The following is a 26,444-nucleotide window of genomic DNA, read 5'->3' as shown; positions in this document are numbered from 1 at the left end:
CCATCTTCAGAGCCTGGGGTACACAGAGGGCTGCAGTGGGTATGAAGAGTGAGCGAGATGTAGGTGATTACCAAGAGGGATTGGAGACTGTTGTGGAAAGAAGGCCACTCAGACTCTGATGATGTCTCAGACTCCATCTGTCTCCTCACCTGACCTTAGGCAATAAGGAGCCTCAGCCAAACACAGAAGCTGCTGCTGCTCCTTCCCTTACAATCATCACCCATTTCACCCAGAAGCTGGTAGAGAAGCTGTACAGCGGAGTGTTCTCAGCAGACCCCAGACACATCCTTCTCTTCATCACAGAACACATCATTGTGGTAAGAACCCCGCTGGCCATGGTGGTGTGGAAACGGCCGACCGAGTTTCCATCTGACATGCTGCTGCTATACAGGTGGTCCAGGTCGACCTGTGGTCCTCCCTGGAAATAGGACCTGAGATGGGTGGGAGGAAGGAGCAGGGCCTTGACAGCCCAGGCAGCCCCTGGTGGCTGTGAGGTCCTGCAGGGCTCTCACTCAGGCCACCTGAGATCCGTCTCAGTGGTCAGGAGCCATGGTCCCCTATGCTGACACCTGAGCTCTGTCCTCTTCTAGACTCTATTATGACTGTTAGTTTCATCTTAATTGTTGTTATTCTTCATCAACAAAGAAAGGGCCAGAAAGGTCTTCATCTTCAAAAGACCCATTTCATGAAATCGAGGCAAGAGTCTGTTTTTACCTAGCCCCATTTTTCTTACATGTGTGCTCTCTCTCGGATAGATCCACTAAACACACCCATACATGCAAATGCATGCTGGAGGTACACCCTTAGGTGTAAGTGTGTGTGTACATGTGCACAGCTTCTTTTACACATAGACTCATACAATCTCAACATTCTAGAGTTGAACTATTTTTGGGTCCTTTTCATTTCATTCTGGAAACCTTTCCGTCAAATGGCCATTTGCTCTTTCCTTGAGGGCCCTGCTCAAGGAGCTCACTATGGTCCAAGGTGGTCCCAGCCAGTGGGATGCCTGAGATGATCAAGAAGCACGTTCTCTTACTCGGCACCTCCCTTGGTGTGTCCTCTGCTGCAGAACCTGGGAGAGACCCCCCCTTCCACTCATGCTTCCTGGGAACGTGCGGTTGGCAGCCCCAGCACCCCTCTGTCTGTGAGCTGCCTAGACCCCAGGACTGCTCCCGGGTGACAGCCGGGCTGAGACGCAGTGCCAGGCCAGGCTGAAAGTGATGTTTTCAGACCCCCTTTCAAGAAGAACTCCAAAGGGAGAGGTAGCCCTGCCAGCTCTGAGAAGGTTAAAATCAGATCCTTGGGAAGTTGTGCTCCCGCCTTCATTCAGTTGCTTTAATAAAGCCACGGACTGGGCGGCTCACCAGCCAGCAGTGACGCCTCATGTTCCCAAGGCTGAGAGCGCAGGATCAAGGGGCAGCAGGTCTCCTGTCTGCCCAAGGCCCCATTCCTGGTTTGCAGTTGGCCATCTTTGTATTGTCCTTACATGATGGACAGAGAGGAAGAAACCTCTCGCTGGTCTCTTCCTGTCCTTACAGGAATCCCATCCGAGGGCTGTAGCCTCCTGACCGGGTCACTTCCCCAAGACCTCATCTCTAATACCATCCCCTGGGGATTAGAGTTTCAACATAAGAAGTTTGTGGGGGACACCAACAGTAAGCCCGCAGCAGCCGCCAGGGGTCCAAGCACACACTCAGAGCTCACACCTGAGAGCGGGTGCCCGCTGGGGCTATGTTCCTTCAGCGTGTCAGGCCCGAGGACTCTCAGTTCTGCCCACATTTGCCATCTTTCTCTCCTGCTGGCGGCGCTCATAACTCTTAACCTCCATTTGACAGATGTGACCAATCTGAGAAGCAGAAGACAATGATAAAAATATGAATCTCAAATTACAGCAGATTTAAATAAAACTAACTTCATTAGTATAAGTAATCGCAGTGCCCGTAAAATTCTAAGAGAGCAATCTATAGCTAATAAATGACTTCTCTAATAGACTGGAGGTTTTGCACCTGTTTTTTTTGTTTTTTTGTTTTATGGATTCTTTTTGATGAAGCCAAGTAAATGGATGTACCAATTAGTGTTAAGGCTGTAAACCAGGACCCCCTGCATCCCCAACCAAGTTTCCCATGTGCTGAAGTTCACTGGACCCATCTCCTTTAAATGTATGGTGGCTCAGAGAGGGTCAAGTGTCTGGTGTGAGTTCGATCCTTGCTGACCAGTTAGCCTCTTTGATCCTGAGCCTGGTTATCTCTAAAGTGGGCTAACCTTAGTGCCTACTTCATCATTCTGTTAGGATGCTTAAATGAGCGATGTGTGGAACCCCGTGCAGAAATGCTTAGCATGGTGCCTGGAATACTGTAAACACGCTGCACATGGTAACTAATACTTACAGTTAGTGACATGTTTTAATTAGACACTATTAATAGTATGTTCTTACAAACTGAGGGCCAACCTTCTTACCTATATTTCAGAAATCTCTGGTCCCCTGGCTATTTTCCATAATATGACTGTGGTAAACTTTAACATTTTTAAGAAATATATATTTTTATTGATTTCAGAGAGGAAGGGAGAGGGAGAGAGAGATAGAAACATCAATGATGAAAGAGAATCCTTGATAGGCTGCCTCCTGCACGCCCCCTACTGGGGATCAAGCCTGAAACCCAGGCATGTACCCTTGACTGGAATCGAACCTGGGACCCTTCAGTCCGCAGGCCAACGCTCTATCCACTGAGCCAAACCAGCTAGGGCAACTTTAACATTTTTTACACCAAATTTTGGTAAATCCAACGATTTGAATTGCCTTTATTGATCACTCACTTAAATGGAAGCTCAACGGTAGAGACAGCTGTCCTATTTGACTTTTAGATCCTGCCAAATTTTGAAATACAGAAAGACTGATATAGTATCGTTTTCACAGTTAGCGGGGTCAATTCCTAAAACCGTGCAGTGCGCACAAGCAGGTCTGTGTGTGCTTATTTCATGACCAGGTCGTTGAGAATGCCTCCTCACAAAGGGACAGTGCCATCAGCGCTTTGTACAGCAGTCTGAATAAAGTCATCCTGTACTGCCTGTCCCAGCCCCAGCAGTCCCTCTCTGAGGGCCTGGGCCTCCTCCGTGTCCTGCACTTCCTGCAGGAGCACTGGGATGTCATCTTTGCCACCTACAACTCCAGCGCCAGCTTCCTGCTGTGCCTCATGCACTGTCTGCTCCAGCTCAGCGAGGGGAGGTAAGACTCCGGGAGGCGCCCTCCTGCCCACTGTGGTCAGGGAGAAAGGAGCCTGCAGGGGCACTGATGAGGTCAATATAAATGAGAAAGGCCTTTGTTGATCTGGTTGTCCGCGTTATGTACAATGTTTGATAATATGGTAGGTCTTCCTCAAACCTGTCCATATGACTGAGCGTCTCTAGACTCTAATAATTTACCCAATCTCCACAATTCTCAGGTTGTAAGATTCTTCATTGATTTATTTTGGGGGCAGAAAACACCAACATTAAATATGCACTTTGATTTTATGCTGCAGGCAGATTTCAGAAATATTAACATTTGAAAAATACAACCATAGAATGAAAAAACATAAAAGAAATTGTATTATGCAAGCCAGGAATCATTTTGCTTACAGACTAAAATATATAGACAACTCATGATATAAAATAACGTCCGTAACTACACTTGTGTAGGAAATAATAATAACAAAAGCTTTATCTCACTGAATCCTTTCCTGGAAGCCCCACGTTGGGGAACGTGTTGGATTTCTCTGTGCACGTGCACTCGCTGTGTGTGGAGTGTGTGTACCGGGCGTCACCAGGGCTTGGTGCCATGCTGCCTGCAAATGTTACCTCATCAGTGGGGAGCCATGCTGAGTGCAGAGCCAGAGAGGACTGTGGGATATTCCATTTTGCTCTTGTCCTTGTCCTTGATTGTACTAATCCCAGTACAAATTATGTTTGATTACTGGAAAAAAGGATCCCCAAATCCTGCCGAGTTGACTACTGAACATTATAAAACAGTTACTAGTTACTCTCTGGGAAGCATGGGAAAATACTCCCAGCCCCCTGGACCAGAGGAGGCACTTGCCTTTTCGTTCCTTTGCAATAAAGGCATCCATTGTCAGTGTGTGGGTTAAATTGGGGGCCTTACTCTCCTGTATTTGAGAACTGGCTCTTGTCCATACTGACTGAAGGTGTAGGTGATAGAAACAGGTGCCGGCTGTGTGTGTGCTTGAGGTCCCGCCCTCAGAACATCCTTCTGTTTAGAAAGGGACTCCAAGATCCAAAGGGACTTTGTTCTAGAAATTTCAAGAGTGGACATTGTCATAGGCTGTATTTTTTCATTTTTTTATTTGTCATTTTTAGTTCAATCCGAAAACATGTACTGAGTGTATATTTTGCTTGGTGGGCTGTGGAACCCAGATGAGAGGACACATAGATATTGACATGACCAGGAGCCCTAGAGCACATGGCTCATGGGGAGCCTAGTATGTAAACCACCACACCCCACTTAGGATGGACTCCAGGACGTGTGGGGCCCGGCACAGTGCAAATGAAGGTCCCTTGTTCAGAAATTACTATGGTAACAGGGGAGTCCAAGCACGGGGCCCTTCGAGTGTGGGCCCTGTCATACTGCTCAGGCCACAGGCCAGTGGTGCTGGCCCAGCCCCATGCCAGGCAGGATGAGGTCAGGGCCACTCAGAGGCAGAGTTCAGTGCTGTGGGGAGTCTGCAAGAAGAAATGACCAATTCCAACGATGGGGAACCCAGGAGAGGGTTCAGGGGGTCTGCTGGGAGCATGGAGTGGCTTTAATCAGACAGGAATAAGAGGCTGGTGTGTTTCCCCTTTGCCAGGATGCTATTGTATGATAGCTGTCGTGGACGTTGTCATACGCTGTTTGCTTGAACTTGATTAGATAGTTTTTCCATATTGGTATGTACTGTGTTTGGAGGATGATCATCCTATCCTAGATAATAAAAGGGTAATATGCAAATTGACCCTAATGGCAGAACCACTGGGAACAACCAGTCGCTATGATGTGCACGGACCACCAGGGGAAGACGCTCAATGCAGGAGCTGCCCGCCCCCTGCCCCCCCCGCCTGCTCCCATGGTCAGTGAGCTCCCACAGGGGGTGCTCTGCTCAGCCACAAGCCAGGCTGATGGCTGCAAGTGCACCGGTGGTGGTGGGAGCCTCTCCCGCCTCCTCGGCAGTGCTAAGGATGTCCGACTGTAGCTTAGGCCCGCTCTCCACAGGGGAGCATCAGTTGGACATCCCCCAAGGGTTCCCGGGCTGCCAGAAGGATGTCTGACTGCCAGCTTTGGCCCAATCCCCTAGGGAGCAGGCCTAAGCTGGCAGATGGACATCCCCTGAGGGATCCCGGACTTGAGAGGGCGCAGGCTGGGCTGAGGGACCCTCCCTCTAGTTTATAATGAATGATAGCGTAATCCAGTGGTTCTCAACCTTTCTAATGCCTCGACCCTTTAATACAGTTCCTCATGTTGTGGTGACCCCCAACCTTAAAATTATTTTCGTTGCTACTTCATAACTGTAATTTTGCTACTGTTATGAATCGTAATATAAATATCTGCTTTTTCCGATGGTTTTAGGCGACCCTGCTAGCGGTTCTCAACCTGTGAGTCCTGCTGCTGTAGACCCACTAGAGGACCGCTGCTGTAGACCCTGCTAGCGGTTCTCAACCCGTGGGTCACTGTAGAGCCTAAGACCATTGGAAAACACAGATATTTACATTACGATTCATAACAGTAGCAAAATTACAGTTATGAAGTAGCAACGAAAATAATTTTAAGGTTGGGGGTCACCACAACATGAGGAACTGTATTAAAGGGTCGCGGCATTAGAAAGGTTGAGAACCACTGGCGTAATCCCAAAGAACTGAATTTCACAGGGAAAATCTCTTGTCTGCTAGTTATCCCGAAGGATTTGGATTGGAACCCAAGCCTAGGATGACTCCTTACTATCAAGTGTTTCTTTCTCCAAATGAAGACGTGAGAGAGAAGAAAGTGGATGACTCCCCAAGTTTGACTGATGGTACATTTTATTTGCTGTTTATTTTGGGGGAAGTAGATGGATAGTGATAACTGCTGGGGTTGTATTCTTCAGTGTGTCTTTCCCACGATGAGGAAACATGTACTAAGGAGACATTCAAAGGCTAGAAAAGCCCTGGAAAACCCCAGAATGATGTAGTAGTAAAGCAGGAAAACCTGATGGGGAATAAAATTGGAGCGATTTTTGCATATTAAAAATGGAATGGCATGGGTGGAGAGATGGATGGAAGAAGAGGGAGCTCTAAGGGACTTGGTTCGACTAAGAACCAGAGGACCTCACAGTAAGTTGATTTCCCATCTTGGTGGGTCTTTTGAGTTTCCCTTTGGGCCACTAGATAGAGAGACTGGTTTTTATATAGCTGTCTCTTCGAATTTCTTCCCTAGAAAAATGGGGATGGAGGAAATAAACTCATTTCTTTCATGAAATATTTGGCTTAATGGAGGGTATGTTTGGACTTGCTAGTATCATGTCAAGTTAAAGGGATTGGCAATTTGTAAAAGAATAACTAGCCTTTGGATCCATGTGCTCCTCTGGGCTAGGAGCCTGCAGCAGACCCTCTCCCACCACTCTGGCGTGCTGCCACTTACAGGGGATAGTTTGTGATACTAGAGGTAGGCACAGGAGCCTGTGTTCTGTTAGATTGGTACCCAAAGCCAGTGCTAAAAAATCTTGCAAATTTAAATTTTACTCTACAGTGTTAATGACAGCATGAACATTGGCATTTAGGGACTTAGCTGGCAGAGTGGGCGGAGCAATATCCATCCCCTGAGGCTGAGAAAACAGACAGTAGAGGCTGGTACCAGAGAGGAGACCCAGTGGTCCAAGGTCAGAGGGGATTTAGGCACTGCCATGGGTTACAGTTTGGGGCCCAGCGGCAGGGTGGCGTGGTAGATTTGTACACATCTGGGCAAATGCAGGGCACTGAGATGGGTGGCTGGTGGGGACCTTGAGCCAGTGCAGGAGGGAGGACTGCCTTGGGTCCTGGTCCCATGGCGCAGTCTTAGTTTGGATGTCCATTCCTCTGAGAGGCTAATATAAAGGGCAGGTTGGAGGAGCTTTCTGGGGGAAGCAATTTGGTTCCCTAGAGCTCTCACAGGCACATCCGTTAGGCATCTAACAATTGGGAGGTGAGAGAAAGAGGTTCCCTGGACCCATCAGTCATGATTCCTAGCTCTGGACATCTAGGCCGGCAGGGCTCAGTGGGGGGAAGTTAGATGCAGGGGAGGGCCAGCTCACATAGATGTCGGTAGCATTGCAAAGCCAGGTGACGTTCCACAGGATGTGAATGAAAGCAGTGCTGACGCGCCCTCTCTCTCAGTCCAGTACAGCGTCCAGAGGACCGTGCAGGCTCTCTGGCAGCAGCTTGTGGCGCAGCGGCGGCAGGAGCTGGAGGACACCTTCAAGATCGATCTCTCTGTCAGACCCGGGGAGAGAGAAGTGAAGATGGAAGAGGTCACCCCACTCTGGGAGGAGACGATGCTCAAAGCCTGGCAGCATTACCTAGGTCTCTGTCACTGGTCCAGGGGCTTCCCCGGTTCCCCTGGGCCTTTCTCCCTCATTCCTTCGGGGGTGGAGTTTACATCACGGAAACCTCATGAATCTTGGCTCACAAAGGATAAATGCTACTTTGCCTTGTAGGTGAAGAGAAGACCAGAGTTGCCAACCAAGTGAGAGATTCTAGAAATCTCTTAGATGGGAGGGCCGCCATGTCCATGCTCACCCTGGGCCTGCAGCTTGGGGGTCTAGGTCCTGCCCTGACAGTCACCTCCAAGCTGTGTAGTGACTAGAGCGTCAGTTCCTGCGAGTTCTAAGTGAAAGTGTTCATCCCAAAGATATTAGTGTCCCTTGCATTCTATCAGCGATGCAACATTTTACCCTCATGTCCCTCAGTGCAACTGTGAGAACGATGTTCTCATGTTGTTTTTAAAGAGGCCATTGCTGTCAATTATGGCTCACACTTGTTTTACGTCTTCCAGCATCACCGAGGTGGCAGCCATTGAAGAGCTGGTTATTTCCGTGTGTACTGTCCCAGACTCCTGGGCGGTACAGCACCTCTTATTTCACTGGCTTCCCACACTAGCCCTGGCGAGTGTGTATGTGCATACATGTACACTTTGAAGTCAAAATGTCACTCTATTTCAGGGAAAAGTTCACTTAAACAGGACACGTGTACCCTGCTTATTCACATGTACACAGCGTGGGTAACATGGTGAGCTGGGCCTTGCTGCTAGCAAATGGCTCTCTTTTTACCAACAACCATATTTTTGCAAACTGTCTATATTTCAGGGGCTGTATTTTAAACACATAATCTTATTTACTCTCCACAACACCACAAGGAGATCAGATACTCTTATTCCCATTTCACAGATGAGAACACGGAGACTTAAGAACTTTAGCTAACTTGCACAACAGTGAGCGCGCTGTGGAGCCAGGGGTCTAAGCCGGGCCAGGATGCAGAAACCCATCCCATATTTCATAGTCAAAAGACAGCAATGTGAGCTGCAGCCTGGGCTGCCCCTGTTGCAGTACTGGCTGGCCATTTGAACGCCCAGCAGCTGGAGAGATAGCGTGTGTCTCCTCTCAGTTTCTCCTCTGACAATCTTTGCTTTCCGGTCCCCAGCATCTGAGAAGAAATCTCTGGCCAGTCGCTCGAATGTCGGACATCACAGCAAAGTCACTTTGTGGAGCGAAAGCTTGTCCTCGGCCATGAGGCTGATCCCCGGGCGGCAGGCCAAGGACCCCGAGTGCAAGACAGAGGTGAGCCACACCCCGTTCCTTAGAGAAGCGTCAGCATTTTCTTCAGACCCAGGAGTCACGTCCCCCCTCTCTGTTGTCACTAGACAAATCTAATTCCATGCTCCTCTGTGCTCTCCCGGGGCGCTTGTGGCTCCCCAGCTGAGGCCACTTCCGGGGAGCCAGGTCTTGGGCTTTAACTTCAAGTGCATGCGCCTCCCCTCGAGCACCAGGAGCAGGTGTTCCTTGTGACATTAAAAATCAAACGAAACCGCGACCCATGCTCCTTGTCATGTGTGTGCAGGCAGTGCTGGCCCACAGCTCAGCAGGAACTGGGTGTGTGGGCTCAGCGAGGGGGACCGGACACTGGTGCTGTCCCTGGAATGCAGGTTAGAGCCTCTTGCCTAGGTGGGCTGAGGTATCAGGGCTTTCTAATTCATTTCTCTAAGGCTGTGTGGTGCCAACAATGAGTTTTGTGTGATCATGAATACTGTGGTAAGGGATTTGGAGCAGAGCAGGTTCTCTGAGCTGAGCCCGCTGGTCTTCCCACCTACACACACTTCTCCAGCTGTCCCAGCTTCCGTGCAGCCTGGTGGCTGGGCTTCCAGGACTAGCTTCCGTGGGGAGGGGGAAGGAGGGAGAGAGAAAGGGAAGGGGGGGCTTTCTATGACCTCTCTTTGGAAGCTATGCAGCATCAACCCTGCTGGGTCCCTCTGGCTGAGGGAGGCACAGAGTTCTGCCCAGGTTCAAGGGCAGGACTATGCGCTACCTCCTAGTGAGGAAGCAGCAAGGCTCTGCAAGAGCGTGCAGGCTCTTTTTGGAAAGCACATCTATTCTGGTGCTGGGCTCCCTGGTCTTCAGAGGCAGACTGTGGTCATGGCCTGGACATGGCCGCAGGGAGGGTCAGGAGACCTTGGGCAGTTTACTTTATGTCCCTGAGTCTTTCCCTCCTCACCTCCACAACGGGACAGATATTGTGGGAACCCGTGGGAAAGGGCCCCCAGGAAGATGGGGTGGATCCTGATTGACACGTAACACAATTGTGAGCTCTCTGCCCATTGGACTTTGGAAAGTGAGCTTGACTCCAGATCCCACGTGCTCAGAGTCTGGGCTCTGCTGTCCCCCCGTGTCCACTGTGGTCAGTGGCTCTGGGGAGAGGCACTGTCGTCAGGTCCTGGGAGGAGCAAGGCGTGAAGGGCGTCCTGCACTGCCCAGCAGCGCAGTTAGGGTTAGGGGAGTGTCTTTGCTCGGTGCTCCTGAATCGGGGGGCTTCAGGACATAGGGAGAAGTGCCCGGACAGAGAGGGAGGCCAGGAGATGAGCGTGACTGGGCTGCTGGCCCCCTGGGTTCAGAAGCAGGCTGGCTGCATCTGAGCTCTGTGGCTTGTGGAAGACGCTGGTCAGCGAGTTGGTGGGCAGACTCCCTGGCTGCCTGAGTGAATAACTTACTTAGGTTTTGTATCAGCTGCTGATATCACACGGCTCTCAGGAGCCCAATTGCAGATGTGGAAATGGAATCTAAGAGCGAAGTCAAGGGCTGCGCAGCCAGGAGGAGGCAGAGTGCAGGGGCCTCCCGTTCCGCCCGCCGTGCAGGACCTCAGGCCATGCCATACCCGTTGGGGCCGCTTGCTGAACACACAGTGGGAATGCGCCGTCCACATCAGAATACGAGGAAGCACAGAAAACTGCAAGTGCTCTAGAAATAGAAGACAGTTTATAAACTCCAGTTTTACCTTAGAGCCTTCTCCACCAGGGGAAGCCCATTCCACAGGGGCGTCACTCCCCTGAGCCTGGAGGCTGGAGCATCCCTCCTTGTGCCCAAGCATTTGTGCTGGACCAATGCATGTGTGTCAGAAGGTACCCATCCTCTACTCCATTCACTTCACTTTGCTCCTTGGCCAAGTTAGCACTGTCCCTAGGAGGCCAGGCCTGTCTGGCTTGGAGCCAGGGAAGGGACGGCTGGGATGCTGGGCACAGACATGCATTTTATGCGGACCCTTGCAGGCTATTGATGCTGCCTCTTGCCAGTGCCAAGGTGACTCCCTCGAGGTCACTGTCATTGGCTCCGCTCAGCTGCCTCTGAGTCCTGGGAGGTAGGTTGAGAGACCAGCTCATTTGAAAGCAGCTTGAATAGGCCGCACTGTTTGGAGCCATGTAGGATCACAATGGCTCGGCACTGTTAACTCAACTTGTGGAGAGATCTTGGAAAAGGAACATTTGAAACTGGCTCTGTCTTTTTGTGAAAGCAGGCCGTGGAAGATGTTTCTACACCAATGAAGGTCTCATTCATTCATTCACTTATTCAACAAATATTCATTAAGTGCTGACTGTATCCTGCTGTAAGCACCGAAGTTACAGAAGAGAAAAAAACTAACATATTCTCTGCTTTAATGGCGGCTGCTTCCTAGGGGTGAAGATATACAGTAAACAGATAAATAAATTCATAAATGTGGGGGTGCTATTGCTGTAGGGAAATAGAGCAGGGAAGGGGGAGAGGGTGGTGAGAGAGGTGCGGGCTGTTTGGATGGAGGTGGTCAGCTGCCCTCCCTGGCAGGAGGTGTGGAGCAGAGAAATAAGGAAGGACATGTGCCTGTTACTCTCCGGGAAGGAGCGGTCAGGCCGAGGGGATCACCAGGCAAAGGCACCAGGCAGGCGAGCGCTGGGTGTCCTACGGCAGCCCAGGTGGAGGGGCTGGACGAGTGGAGAGGGACAGCCCGGGGACATCACTCTCGGCTGTGTTCCGGAAAGAACTGGGATTTCTACCTCGTGAGCAGCAGGGCTGGGTGACTTACGTTCCTCTTCGATCTGGGCACTCAGAAGCTTGGGAGATAATCGTGGCCCAACTCATAACTGCACGTACCTAGCGAGATAAACTTCTGCAAAACACATGTACACACACACACACACACACACACACACACACACACGTGCATGCACACACACCCCCTTCTTCCTTCCTATGTGAAGGAAGGTATTATCTGTCCCATTTGTTTCTTCTTAAACCTGATTGTATATCCTTTCTATAGCTTTTAACCTGTGGATTTTTCAAAGCCAAATTATTTTTGAACCAAAGTGGATTATGTTTTAATTTTGAAAATGAACTGCATCTTTGCTTAGCAATGTTCTCTGCCAGGAGCTCCGCCTGGCCGGGCACAGTGCCTGCTGCATGGAGGTTCTCAGGAACAGTGCAGGGCCCACGTGGGGCTCCCGTCCTGGGGGGCTCACCCGCAGCCCGCACTCGTCACGCCTCTGCACACTGTGCTGACAGAAGGCACAGCTTCTCAGGTACATATGTGTGCTGTGATGTCATAGGATAAGAGCATCAACTATTTGCCCTGGGGTCTGTTTAATTATTTTTAAAAATTAATTTTGATTATTACAGCTGATTACACCTCAATGAGCAATGTAATTGATATTTTCTAATGTATCCCAAGGAACATTTTGTACAACACGCTTTTTGTTGTTGAAGGTTAAAGACTCCGTTATTGGTTTTTCCCTAAATATGCCCACATCATCAGTCCCTCCAGCGAGGTCGCCATCTGGAAAAGGCAGCGCGAGACATTACTCAGGCACAGTGCATGAAATTGTCGTTTCGGCGGCTTCTGTCTCTCCGTTGTAATTAAGGGAGCTGGTTTTGGAGGAAACATTATTCATTTGGTGTTACTCCTGATCATGTCAGCAGCTGACAGCTCCACACGCAGGGAAACTGTTCCTGGGAGCGGGGCGCGGGGTGTAGGCGAGCCCGATCCCTCTTGCTGCTCGGCTCCTGGCAGGAATGTTTCCTCTGGGTGGCTCAGCGGGCAAGGCCAAAGCCGGTGTGAGAGGGCCAGCCCCTTCTTCCTCTTCCCGGGCCCCTTCACAGCCCCTCTGGCCCTTGTGACCAGGTCTCTGCCAGGGCACAGGCTGTGGTGCCAGCCCATTGGACAGAGGCTGGGATCCGGGTTCTCCCAGGCACCTGCATTTGCCAGCATGGAGAAGGCCAGGTGCCCTGCCTGCATCCTTGCCAGCTGGGCGCTGACTTTGCTCACCGCTCAGTTTCAGATGTTATTGTTTAAAACAGATTGAATCAACAACCAGTGCTGGTGTCTTAGTTTTGACAGACACACCTTGGCAATGGTGTCAGTCTCCATGGGAAACCGGTGAGGGGTGGGCAGGAGCTCTCTGTTCTATCTTTAGGACTTTCCTGTAAATCTGAAGTTATTCCACAATATGAAGCGTGTCAGCATTTGTCTTTCAGTGTTAGCAAATGGAAACACTACACAGACATGGGCACTAGGGGCCCGGGGAGGGCTGAGGGTGATGGCGCCTGGCCTGGGCAGCGTGGGCGATTGGCGGCACAGTGGGTGCAGGAGAGCATGGGGTCTAGTGGGGGAGCCGTGGCCTACAGGTGGCGGTTAAGCAGGGGACCAGCACGTTTCTGAATGTCCAGGTTAGACTGCAGTTAGGGACCCTGAGGGTGGACGGTCTGGGGCTGTGGATCATTCAGTGGAGGGAGGGGCTGCAGCCGTCAAAGCTGTGGGAGTTAAAGAACGTACCTGAGAACCCTGTTGCGCCAAGGATTGCGAGTGTCCCCCCCCCCCCCCCACGTCCCGCATGGTTCAGGGTTCGGGTTCTGAAGGAGGCTGCACACAAATGAAAGAGAAAATATAAATTTGGGAATTGGGGGCCAGGCGGGAGCCCAGCTCAAGAGGAAGGACTCGGCTTTGCTCTGGCCTTGCTATCCCTTTTATTCAGGTTTTGGGATACACCCATAGCCCTTAGGCAGGCAATTCCAATAATAGCCAATCAGCAAAGATTTACATAAAACTAAAAGGTGAAAGTTGCTTCAGCTACCACTGTCTCATCCAAACAGTGGGTACAGAGCTCTGACCTTTCAGAGCTCAAGTCTCCAGCCTTCCAGGTTCCTTGTCCACACCTCTCTGCTAGTGAAGGCAATGGGCGGCTTCCAACAAAGGATGAGATGAGCAGTAGGAAAGAGGGCCACAGGAGACAGGCGAAGAAGGCCAGGGTGGAGGCGTGTCCAGGCATGGGAGGAACAGGCCAGAGGAGAAAGGTAGGGTGCAGTGGGAGCCCCTCTGGGGGTGCTGCTGCCTGGCCTGTGTCTTGTCTGGCAAAGTGTGAGGTGCATTTCCCCTCACTTTGCTCCTGGGATCAACTACACATTGTCTTATGCCGGGGCCAGGTGGGGCCCACTGGAGCACACCCCTGGAGCAGGCCAGCCCTGGTCCTGTGTGTTTCCGTGGCTATGGAGACAGCTGAGCAAGCATTCAGGGGCTGTTTCTGAAGCTGAAATGGCCCGTGTAGGGAAGCCAGGGCCCAACAGGAAGTAGCAGAATGGATGGGAAGGCACCACAAGCCAGGGTGACACACCGACTTCGCTAAAATACAAAGGACATGCTTTGTGTTGGAGTTCTCTGTCTGCCTGGCAAGGACATGGAACGCAGAAGCACTAGACATGTGTCCTCTAAAGCTGCCATGTGGGTGAGCACAACCCCCCTGCCAGACACCTATAAGACCAGCCGTGCCCACACATGGGGCCTCGAATACCTCAGAGACCACACACCTGTGTGGGCAGGCGACTGTGCCTCTGCCATGGGCTGCCTTCCCGAATTTGGGCACAGGCCCATCCTCTCCTACCCCAGCCGTGAGCAGCCTGCCCTGGCAGAGACGCTGGCAGAGACCAGCACCTGGCTGGCACCTGTGGTAAGGGCAGTCCTGCCTCAGGTCCTTGGCAAGGAAAATTACGTTTGACCATCCACTCTGCGCACTTTACCCATTATCTCTTTAAAAGACCATTGTTTAAAATAAGTATAACTGAAGTAGAGAAAATAATAAAATGAACTCCCATGTATCTATCCATCACTTCCATCATTTCCAACTCATTACCAATCTTGCCTCATCTCCATGACTAACTACTTTCCCCTCTGCACAAAATAATTTTGAAGCAACCTCCCAGACATCATATTATTTCATGCGTAAATGTGTCTGTATCCTTTTTTTTTTCTTTAAAGACATCATAAAACACAAAAATTGCAGAAGAGAGAGGCAGAGTGCAGAATAGAAGGCTGCCACCGTCACTGTGGGAATGGTCAGGCTCTACTGCCCCTGTCCACTGTGCTTGTCTCTGTCTTCTGCAGCTGAGTGGTGACCACCTTGCTGAGACCGAAGGTGTGGGGACCTCATGGAAACTCCTGCCCAGTGCAGGAGGACGGCTAAGGCTTCTCCAGGTGTCCGATGCCTTTGAGTTCAGTGCTTTGACACTTCAGTGTTCAGTGCGGGAGGGCACTGGCTCAGTGGGTGGGGGCACTAGCACAGTGTTCAGTGGGTTAGGGCACTGACTCAGTGTTCAGTGGGTTAGGGCACTGGCTCAGTGGGTGGGGGCACTAGCACAGTGTTCAGTGGGTTAGGGCACCGGCTCAGTGTTCAGTGGGTTAGGGCACTGGCTCAGTGGGTGAGGTCACTAGCACAGTGTTCAGTGGGTTAGGGCACTGGCTCAGTGGGTGAGGTCACTAGCACAGTGTTCAGTGGGTTAGGGCACTGGCTCAGTGGGTGGGGGCACTGGCTCAGTGTTCAGAGGGTTAGGGCACTGGCTCAGTGGTGGGCGCACTAGCACAGTGTTCAGTGGGTTAGGGCACTGGCTCAGTGGGTGTGGGCACTAGCACAGTGTTCAGTGGGTTAGGGCACTGGCTCAGTGGGTGGGGGCACTAGCACAGTGTTCAGTGGGTTAGGGCACTGGCTCAGTGGGTGGGGGCACTAGCACAGTGTTCAGTGGGTTAGGGCACTGGCTCAGTGGGTGAGGGCACTAGCTCAGTGTTCAGTAGGTGAGGTCACTGGCTGAATGTTCAGTGGGTTAGGGCACTGGCTCAGTGGGTGAGGTCACTGGCTGAATGTTCAGTGGGTTAGGGCACTGGCTCAGTGGGTTAGGGCACTGGCTGAATGTTCAGTGGGTTAGGGCACTAGCTCAGTGGGTGAGGGCACTGGCTCAGGGGGTGAGGGCACTAGCGCAGTGTTCCGTGGGTGAGGGCACTGGCTCAGTGTTCAGTGAGTGGGGGCACTGGCTCACTGGGTGAAGGCACTGGCTCAGTGCTCAGTGGGTGAGGGCACTGGCTCAGTGTTCAGTGGGCGCAGGCCCTGTAGGTGCACTCAGCTGGGGAAAAAGGCTCAGGACTCCTGAGAGCCCAGTGCCGAGCAGAGACTGTGACAGAGAAAGGAATGGGCTTGGGAAGGAAGGGAGGGACGTGCAGGGTAGAGTCCAGCGTAGCAGCTGAGGAAGTAGGACCACATCTGTGGGAACTGTAGTCAGAATTCCTTGGGAAGGTCTGTAAAACGGGTTAAAGTCAAAGATCTTGAAGAGATTGTAGGACATTTTAACAATCTGAAATTCCAAAGGTTGTCACTGGGAATAGTTTTACTTCAACTTGTAGTAAATTCAACATGATGCTTGTGGGCAGGAGCGAATGAGCTTTCACAGGAGACATTTCGCAAAGATGGCCCAGATCTAGGGGAAGTCGGACACGTGAGGACTCCCAAAGTTGAGGGTGAGAACTTAGCAATCCATTCTCGCCGGTGGAAGCAGGGAGAAAGGCAGCCTGTGTCAGCCAATCAAGAAATAAGTGGGGGGAGAGACAAAACGTCAAAACCTGGGACCCTGGGACCGAGGGAGTGAGAGGAAAGCCGAGGTCGCAGCCTTTGTGAGGCGCCACCGCCCCGTTGTGCTCGGAGGTGGGAAGTCTTGTGAGCACGTAATTAAATGGGAGCACGTAGTTACTAGTATCTGTTAAAGGAACAGAACCACTCACGAACAAATGCGAGCATGGCTTTAAAGACTGAAAGCCGTTCATTGTGCTTTGCTTGTGGTGGGATTTGGGATCAAGAAAGAGGAAATTTATTAAGGCCAATAGTTTAATTTCTGACTCCTCTGAAGCTTCCGCTCTCAGTGTAACTGGAAGTGAAGTCTGTGTAGGGTGTATCTCAGCCTTGCTCTTGCAGGCAGCTGTGCTCCAGCATCGCACCCAGAATGAACTTCCCACAGCAGCGTGGGTCCTCGGGCAAGGTGGGGATCCCGCACTGGGGTCATGGATATGCAGGTGGGCAGCCCGAGGGTGCGTTAGCCCTTTAGGCTTCCTTCTAGTGATCTGGGCACTCAACCACAACCTTCTCTCTCATTTCCTCTCTTCTCTAATCTCTCTCTGTCTCTCTCTCTGTCTCTCTCTGTCTCTCTCTCTCTCTCTCTCTCTCTCTCACACACTCACACACACACACACACACACACACACACACACGCACGCACGCACGCACGCGCACGCACCATTCTGCAGACAGTTGATGTCGGAACACGACCATCACCCCAGTGAGAAGTGCGTGGAGGGAGCGCCCTTGAACAAGGAACCCTACACCATAACAGCACAGTGGACAGGCCCGGCAGCCAGGGGTTTGAGCAGCATCGCTAGCAGTGTTAGGGCTCAGAATAATGGGAAGCCCCATAACGGGCCCATGGAGACAGTGGCTTTCCCTTTTCCATTTTAAGGAAATATTAAATATTACTAGTCTATCACAGGGCCTGCTACAAGAGTTTGAAAATGGAAGTAAATGAACAAAGCAAACACTGATAACTTTACTGATGTTTCTTTACAAGCGCATCATTTGTGAGGCATCTTTATCTTCATAATAGAAGGATAATTAACATCACTAATTACCTAATTAAGTCCATTAAGCATCCACCAACAGAGCCTGTGAAGCTGACATTATGTTCTACTGTCAACAAATGCTTTTGATTTCTTAGGAAGTAATTAAAATGTAAATTAGCATGCAATTGTAGGCACAGGGGAAGTTTTGAATCAGATCTTCATTTCAAAACCACTTGGAGCAACATTGCCGGGGCACTTTCTCCGGGCGAAGCAGCCTTTTCGCGATGGGACACGTGGAAGTTGCCTGTGGCATCGGCCAGGCTCCACACACCGTGCAGCAGCGGCATGGGTAGCTGATGCGTTTGCTCCCCTGCTTTCTGCTTTTGTTTTTATTTGATCCTTTTACTTAATATGTTTATGTTTGTGTCCTTTGTGTTAAAAATATCACAACTGATATTTATTTCTGTAAATTTTCTGTAACTCGTTTTTTTCCTGAAACCTCTCTGTAACTTAAATTCTCTAGTTGTGTTTACCCTTTAAAGACTTTTAGGGCAAATCTTTTATTGTATCCGCTCTGTCAGTTAGGTTTGGAGAGTAATCAGTGGCCTCCTGAGCCCAGGTGACACGCGTGGGCAGGAGAGAAGCTGCAAGGATCAAATGGGGCCCTGCGATCTCACACTCCCAATGCTTCAGGGCGCCCTCAGCTTCTGAAGAAACTCTAACTGGAATGAGCACGTTGTAGTGCAAATACCGCGACCTCCTCAGGTTAGAATCCTCCCTGAAACCTCACGTTTGCTGGACAGGATGCTTCCAAGATGGAAGCCCCTAGCCTGAAGCCCCAACGTTACTCTTTAAACAACCCTCACTGGACCCAGTAGGCCCACCTTCCACTGGAGCTTGGTTTGTTGTGGGTGCTCATGGGTGTGATGCCCACCTCTGCCCTCTGGCGCACACACAGACGCTGGCCTATGTGAGCGCCGTGTCACCTGCTCCGTAAGGAGGAAGCGCTCGCTCCTGATCCTGAGCCGCCACCTCTGCTTGAACGAGTTTCCAGGGATGGACTTGGTAGTGCACGACCCACGCCACTACCTGTACGTGAACAGGTTTCGGATGAAGGCAGCGAGAGAACAACGGCCCGAGATCCGGCCCTGGTGCCCGTGAAGGTCAGGGTGGAGGCTGCGTGTAGAGCCCCTGACCCACTAACTGCTCCCCGGGCGGGGCGGGGGCAGGCAGCTTTGCGCAGTGCCTGGCGGTGGAGGCCAGGCTGCCAGGCAGCAGCGAGTGGCAGCCTCGTGGGGAGGACACTGGCCTGCGTGGGCTCTGCGGAGAGACGGCGGTTTAGGGGCGGGCCCCCTGGCTTCTGGGAAGCTCTGCTCACTGGCAGTGAGTGGTGGGGTCTGTATCCCTGGACAAAGGGCCCTTGCTCTCCTTAGTCTCCGAGGGGCCTGTTGGCAGTCCATGCACAGGGCAGGGTGGATTAGCAGGCACCGGGACTGGCCTTAGGACCAGCTGCGGGATCAGGGGTGGCCAACCTCCCCCGCTGCGAGCACCTGCCTACACAGCTGACAGAGCTTTCTCTACTACAATTTCCTCTCAGATGTTGCTACCTCAAAACATGGTCTAGTCTAGCATCAGGCCAAGGACACCAGGTCCGCGAGTACATGAGGAATAACACCTGCAGACTCGCGTGGCCCTCACACACCTCGCCTGTCGCTGGCACGGAGGCCTGGCCACCCCAGGCCCCACAGAAGCTCCGGGACACCCAGGCTCTGCCACCTGAGAGCAGCCGACGCCACCCTGCAGGCACTCTTTTGAGCGATTGGCCCCATGAGAAGTGAGGCTCAAGTCGTTTTCCTTCAGCAGCAAGACGAGAGCTGGAGCCCCGCCAGGACAGGCGCCGAGTGATGCAAGTTCCATGCAGCAGCGCGATGCTCTCGGCGCGAGGTCACGCCACGGCCCACCGACAGCCACCTCGAATCTAAACCATGTTTTGCAAAGTCCTTAGGGATAGATGCTTAGCTCCTTCCCCAAAGGCTTTACCCAACAGAAATGTCTCGTCTGAAGAGGCTAGCGAGACCTTCTCACCTCCTGCTGGTTACTTCCTGCCTGTCTTCCTCCGTGCCCTGCACCAGTGTGCTGTGGGCACATGCCCTATCTGATCACTGTCACTGGGGACCACCTCAGAGTAACCTCAGCTCATGCCTGCAACTCAACCACTATATTTTAATGTAGAAATACCGTGTCATATGCTATTCAACAACAAATGATTCGGGCCGGACACAGCGTTTCTTGATAAGAATATAGAAATGAATCACAGCACAGGGTCCTCGCGTTTCAGGAGTCCTTGTAGTCTGGTTACTTGTCTCTCGAATTAGGTGACATCTAAAGAGACTCACAGTAGAAGGGGATCTGAAAAAATGTACATCGATCAAGATTTTGTGAATTGAAACAGATTAATCTTGGCCTGAATCCTTTTGAAAACGGGATACAGTCCTTCACTTGAAAGGCTAATGATACCTTGGAATCTCTTCTGAGGTTCAGATGTTTGTATATTGGGTTGCTTAATGTGAGGTAACCTGCATTCTAAAAACTAATCTTGTGATTAGGGGAAGGGAAGGTATCATCATTCCAGGAAATGCTTTAAAATCCATATATATATATATATATATATATATATATATATATATGAGACTTATGGATGGGGAAACATTTTTTGTTTATTTATCTAAACTTGAATACTTAAAACTTAAATATTCATCAATGCAAAAATGCTTTAGAGTTCACAGACGAAGCATTGCCAATGAAATAAAGAATAAAACGGCAGATGGCCGAGGAGTGGAGACTCAGTGGGGCCTCCTGAGGCGCTGCTGCCATTCACAGCCTGCCAGGCCCCACTCAGCTCGGCCGCCAGCGCCTGCCACGTGAGTTAGTGAGTCACAGCGCGCTCTCGCCCTGGGACCCATCTATTAGGAGAAACAATTTTGGTTAATTAAAAAATTCTTTCAGCGTCTCCGAACAGAAAGTTCTGAAGTTTACTTGGCGTTGCTGTGGGTGGGGGTTGGTGCAAACGTGGCTCTTTGTCCTGAAGGGAAGGGAGAGCCGGGTTGTGGGGGGAGCCGAGGCCGGGAGGGAGGCTGGAAGGCTGGGTCCTTGCTGCTGGCTGATTTACTAGCATAATAGGGAGTGAGGAGGGAGCGGCTGAGGGCCTTGGGCAACACAGGTGCTTGAAGGAGCGTGTTTCGGGGAGGCTGCGGCAGTGGCTCTGCCAGGACTTCTGTGCCAGGACTCCTGTTCAGGTGGGGCTCTCGGTGCTCTCTGGGAAGCTGCATGTGAGCAGGCCCCGCGCGTGTCAAGGCCCAAGGGTGGGAGTGAGTCTGTGCATTTGAGAAGTGAGAGAGCTCGTATGGCTCAAGTGCAGAGGACAAGTGGCCCAGCAGGAGGGGCTGAGCCAGTTGCCAGCATGGGCCAAGTTCTCTAGGGGATCAGAGAGCCCCCATGTCTACAACTCCACCTGCATCTGCATCTGCATTTGCTTTCTCATCTACTAAACACCCGTTTCTGCTGCGAATGGTCCCTCTTCAACCGTCTACACCCATTCACTGATTTCCCACCACATCCCAGGCCCTTGGGGGAAGAGCAGGGGATACGGACAAGGAAAGTCACAATCCCTGGCCTGCCAGGCCCACCTTCCAGGCTGGGACAGTTAGTGTGACCAAAGGTGTAGAGACCAAGAGGTACCCAGCCAAGAGCAGGCCTGTTGTGCCTCTTGGGGGGGGGGGGGTGGTGGGCTGAGACAAAGAGGAGGAGGAGGAGGAGGAGGAAGAGGACTAGGAGGAGGAGGGGGAGGACTAAGAGGAGGAGGAGGACTAGGAGGAGGAGGAGGGGAGGAGAGAGAGGAGAAGGGGGAGGAGAGGGAGGAGAAGGGGGAGGAGGGGGAGGGGGAAGGGTGTGAGGGAAGTTGGTGGGACAGGGATAGATGTGGACCACTGCCTGTGGGCTGCTAGCTGGGTGTCACGGAGGCATCTCACCCAGTTTCTCCTAACACCGCCATGTGTTTATTTCCATCTGACACTCCCCAGGGGATTCACGCACCCTTAGATGAGGGTGCACACAGGGAATAAAGAAAGACCAGGAACAAGAATAATAAAAGGAGAAAGCCAACTCCTGGGGAATTAAGACCATAGGTTGCAGCCTGTGAAGACTACAGTCGCGCACCTGCAAGGCCCTGTACATTGACAACACAGGCCTCTGACAGCGGCCCGTCCCCCCAGCCCGGCCCTGCCCTGCCTTCCCCTAGCCCGGCCCTGCCGTGTGCGGCTGCAGAGCCTGCGCTGCCATGGGAACACTAGTCTCTTATTTATCTCCCGGGGCAGGTTTTCAAGGTCCTGGAGGGCAGGCTGTGTGCTGACCCTCCTGCAGCCCAGGGCCAGCACAGGGCCTAGACTGGAGCAGGTGCTGGGGATTGTGGGCTGAAGAAGACAGAAAAGAAAAACTCAGCCCTGTTTTCCCACCCAGTGGCCACATCTGTGAGCCCTGCCTGAGGGAGAGGGAGGGCTGGTGTTGGTTAGGTGCCTGTGACCACTGGGAGCCCGCTGTGGGACCTCCCGGGTCCTGGGCAGCCCCGCAGTACCAGGAGTGCAGGTGCGTGTCCATCTGGGAGTGGGGCGTGGGGGTGGGGGGACGGCTGTGGCCAGTGCCCTCGGGGAACTCGCGGTGTGGACCCAGACTGCCGCCAGCCCTGTCCAGTGCCGAGAGCTGACTGAGGGGTCTGCTCTAGGTGGGTGGCTGCAGGCGGTCTCTGCCAAAGTGGCCTTGTCTCTCCATGAAGCCCGAGGACTTCGTGACCTCTAGTCTCTTTCCCTCCATGGTGCCCACTGCGGTGGGTGTCACGGCTCAGCCGCACTGTCTGCAGAGAGGGCGCTGTGTTGGGGCTGAGCTGCCATAACCAAGGCCGAGGCTGGGACTCACAGCAATTGTTCTCACAGCCCTGGGGCTGGATGCGAGACCCAGGCTGGCAGGTGCGTCCTCCCAGGCCTGCCCCCATGAATGCAGCCAGTGCTCCTGTCCACAGCTTCCCATCCCTCCCTCCTCTAAGAAAGAGCCGACAACGCTTGGGGCCACTGCAGGGCCTGCTGCATGAACCAGCTCTTTATTTTATTTATTTATTTTAAAAATATATGTTATTGATTTTTTACAGAGAGGAAGGGAGAGGGATAGAGAGTTAGAAACATTGATGAGAGAGAAACATTGATCAGCTGCCTCCTGCACACCCCCTCCTGGGGATGTGCCCACAACCAAGGTACATGCCCTTGACCAGAATCAAACCTGGGACCCTTCAGTCTGCAGGCCGACGCTCTATCCACTGAGCCAAACCAGTTAGGGATGAACCACATCTTTAAAAGCCTGGTCTCCAAGGGCCTCCGTCACACCCTGAGGTGCTGGGAATTAGGCCTCAACATGGACGTTTTGGAGAAAATGATTTAGTCCATAAAAGCACCTCAGTGTCAGTAGGTGTTGGGGGGGATGGATTTCCAACCTTTGGAATAGATCCTCACACTTACCTCCCATCCAGACCCCTCCCACACCTCAGTGTCTCACTTTCCTGCTCCCTCTGCCTGCCCCGCCGCCCCCTTCCCCCTCTCCCCCCGCCTGCAGATGCCATGGCTCTAGGAGCCTCCCCTGTGAGGACAAGGGGACAGGAGCCAGCGAGAGGAGACAGGAGATGGGGCTGAGTTCAGGGAAGGGCCGTGTGGCGGCGCTCCCCACCTGTCAGGGCTGGATGGAGGCCCCAGCCAGGCAGAGGCCCAGGCAGGCGAGCGGGAGGCTCCTGGGAGGCCTGTGCCTGCAGCTTTGAAGCTTTTGTCCCTGGCTACACCGAACTGTTGTTTTTCAATAGTCATCCCCTAAGTACTCATGACGATTGAATTTAATCAAAACATCACAGTTCAACAAAGACAAATTAGAAACCTCCGTACATCTTAGAAATTAATCTGTGAGTGAATTTAACAGGAGAGGAATTGCCCTGGGTGGTCGGGTCCCTCCTCACCCACTCTGAGCCCACTGTTGTCATTATTGCTGGAAATATGATTATTACTCTGCTATCGCTTGACATTTATTAAGAATCCAGGGGCTATGTCTCCGCAGCAGAGAAAAGTGCCATTATCTGAGCCCTGGGAGGAAAAGCGCTTCCTGGCCTGGGTTGTAGAACAGATGCCCTCAGAGGCCCCTGGCCCGTGCCCGCGGCCTGGTGTGGAGGGGCACAGCACAGAACTGGGGTGGGAACCGGCTGTTGAATGTTTTGCAACAAGGGAAATCCTGAATTGCAGGTGGCTTTCACCGCAGCAGTGGTCGTTAGAGCCAGGCCTGCCCAGCTCCTGACCCTCATCCTTCGCAGACCTGGAAGTATTGTTCACGGACCCTACTGGGCCTTGTTCATCCTGACCACCAGGAATGGTTTACTCTGGGCAGAGAAAGGCCAGCTGCAGAGAACTTGGCTCAGAGGAGGGAGGAGGCTCTGTGAGCTTCATTTCAGTATCTTAAACTCTACTGCTGCCTCCATTTGTCAGGCCCTGGGCGACAGAGGTGGGCAATGTCCTCCGGGAGCTCATTCCAAGGGCAGGTGGTAGGGAGCACCCCTGCTGTGGTGCAGCTGCTGCCCCTGCTGGGTTAGGCTGCAGGCAGGAGCTGGGAGGGTGTTGGAGGGAGAAGATGGCAATGCAGTTACAAAGTGCTCGTGCAGATAGGATTCCCTCTGCTGCTTTCCACTCCCGGCAACATGGCACGCTTACTCAACCCCTTTGCCCTCCCAGACCCCCCGGCGGAGGAGAGGTGACCGACATGTGATGGGTGACCAATGAGAGTGATCAGTGGGAACATGTGACACATGGGGTGCCTGTCTCCACACCTGAGTTTCACTTCAGCTGCAATGAATGAGAGATCACCTGGGTTCAACTCAAACATGTCCCTTGTTTCTTTGGCCAAAGAAAGTTCGATGTTAAAGGAACAGACTTGCCACTAAAGTCAGACATCATGGCTTTGTGGAATTATTAGTGAATACAGGGACTTTAAAATCATTAAGAAGACTGCCAATACTGAGGTCATGTACTATGAGGTTACCTTTTAAAATATATTCGTAAAATGGAAATCAAGTTGTCAATAATATTCTTAAAATTCCCTTAACTTATTCATCAAAAATGATGCCATTCGTGGTTTAGTGAATTCTGCACCAGCCTCTGTACATTCCTCAGGCAGCGTCCCCACCAGGGATCAATTACTATTTCTTTGTTAAGTGTCTGATGACATGGTTGGCTTGTGTAATTGGGGGAAACAAGATTTACTAAAAATTATTTGTCTTTGAACATGAAAATTACACTCTGTACAATGAGTTGTCTGCACCCAAAAGAAACGTAGGACTGTGTCCAACCGAGAGAGTGGGGACTCCCATCCCCCATCTGGCTCATGATGGAGCTTAGGTGGAAGGGTTGTGAGAAACCCATTGTATTTGTCAATATGCTTTTTATTTTCAAATACCTTTTATATACTTTTCACATTTTATTCACTACTGCCATATACCCCTCACTCAATTTCCCCTTGTTAGCATCTTACGTTACATCACATGGTGCATTTGTCAAAGCTAAGAAGTGATATTAATTAGTACATTACTAGTAACTAAACTCCAGACTTTATTTTGTTCAGTTCCTACTAACCCAATCCAAGGCATCACAGGCATTTAGCTATCACATCCCCTTAGTTCTTCCTCTCGGTGACAATTGTGCACTTCCCTTGTTTTTTTCTCGGCCTTGACAGTGTTGAGAGGTACTGGTCTATGAGGTGTGTTTCATAGAATACGCCTCAACGTGGGTTTGTTTAATATTTTCCCTCATCATCAGCCTGGGGGTATGGGTTCTTCAGAAGAAAGACCACAGAGAGTGCCCTTCTCGTCACCTATCAGCTGAGGGCTGCAGAGCACCATGCAATACTGCCTGGTGATGTCAGCCTTCAGCTGTAGTCATGTGGCGCCTGCAGGTCTCCCCACTGGGAAGTTACTGTTCTTCCCCCTCCACACTTGATCCTTTGGAAGCCAGTCGTTAAGTCCACCCGCCCTTAGTGGGGTAAGCAATTGAGTTCTGTCTCCTGGGGGGTTAGGTATGTACCTCCATTCTTTGAAGGTCTTCTGTGAGGAAGGTTTGTCTCTTTCCCCCCATAAATTTATTTGTTCAATGTTATTTATATCAGCAGGGACTCATCTATATGTATACATTGGGCTATAGTTCATTAAGTCTGTAATTTGTTTTGTTGATCAAATTATTCCAGCACTTTGCTCATGGTATTTCATTCATCTCATACTTGCTTTCACTTTAGTGCTCTTGATCTCTTTTCACTGATCACAATATAAATCCACTTCCACTACCACCCTTTCTAACATATTTTATGTGTGTATTATTTAGGAGAAGTTAGGTTATGCTGCAGTAACAAATACCCCAAACCTCATTGGCCTAAAATGGCAAAGATGTGTTTCTCGCTTGCGCTACCAGTGCAGCGTGAGCTGGCAGGGAGCTGCTGGGGTCTCCTCCTCACTCAGCAGCACTGGCTCATGGAGCAGCCATCGCTTGGACATCAAGTGCTGCCATCGCATTAGAAAGGAGCTCAGCCAGCTGCTCAGAAGCCCTGGAGCACCTGTACACCTATCCGGGCCTCGCCTCGCTCCAGGGTAGCAGGATGGCTGACCTCGGGAGGAGAGACTAGAAATACCTGGCAGGCAGCACTCATGACTAGCACACTGCATTTTCTTTGTTGTTTTTCCATGCAAATCCATACAGACAAACTGTTGTTGTTGCTACCATCTGTTTTCTAACCTCCTTCAAAAAATCTTGGTCCGTCATAAACTTGGTCTCATATCTGAATATTTTTGACACCAAGGCTTCAGTGATGGTTGTGTAGGTTGTGAGCAGCAACATCTGGCCAGAGTGGCAGAAGGAAGCTAAAATGCAGCCTTCGTTCCATGATTCAAGACATCCGTTCAGGTCCAGGAC

The 26,444-nt window shown here is 51.5% G+C and overlaps 1 protein-coding gene across 1 annotated transcript in view; it reads left to right on the top strand.

Annotated features, from left to right (window-relative positions):
* Window positions 1–26,444, top strand: part of WDFY4 (WDFY family member 4) — a gene marked incomplete at its 5' end in the record, with an annotated part of 233,604 nt that overhangs the window by 116,095 nt on the left and 91,065 nt on the right. The window contains 5 exons of the mRNA XM_080688457.1: window positions 160–317; window positions 2,985–3,223; window positions 5,914–6,035; window positions 7,372–7,557; window positions 8,674–8,810. Of these exons, the coding sequence (XP_080544583.1) occupies window positions 160–317; window positions 2,985–3,223; window positions 5,914–6,035; window positions 7,372–7,557; window positions 8,674–8,810 (842 nt within the window). The remainder of the gene's footprint in view (window positions 1–159; window positions 318–2,984; window positions 3,224–5,913; window positions 6,036–7,371; window positions 7,558–8,673; window positions 8,811–26,444) is intronic.

The sequence above is a fragment of the Plecotus auritus genome (assembly GCF_963455305.1).
Source record: "Plecotus auritus genome assembly, chromosome: 9".
Classification (NCBI taxonomy): Eukaryota; Metazoa; Chordata; class Mammalia; order Chiroptera; family Vespertilionidae; genus Plecotus; species Plecotus auritus.
This window is presented reverse-complemented; position numbering and strand designations above follow the sequence as displayed.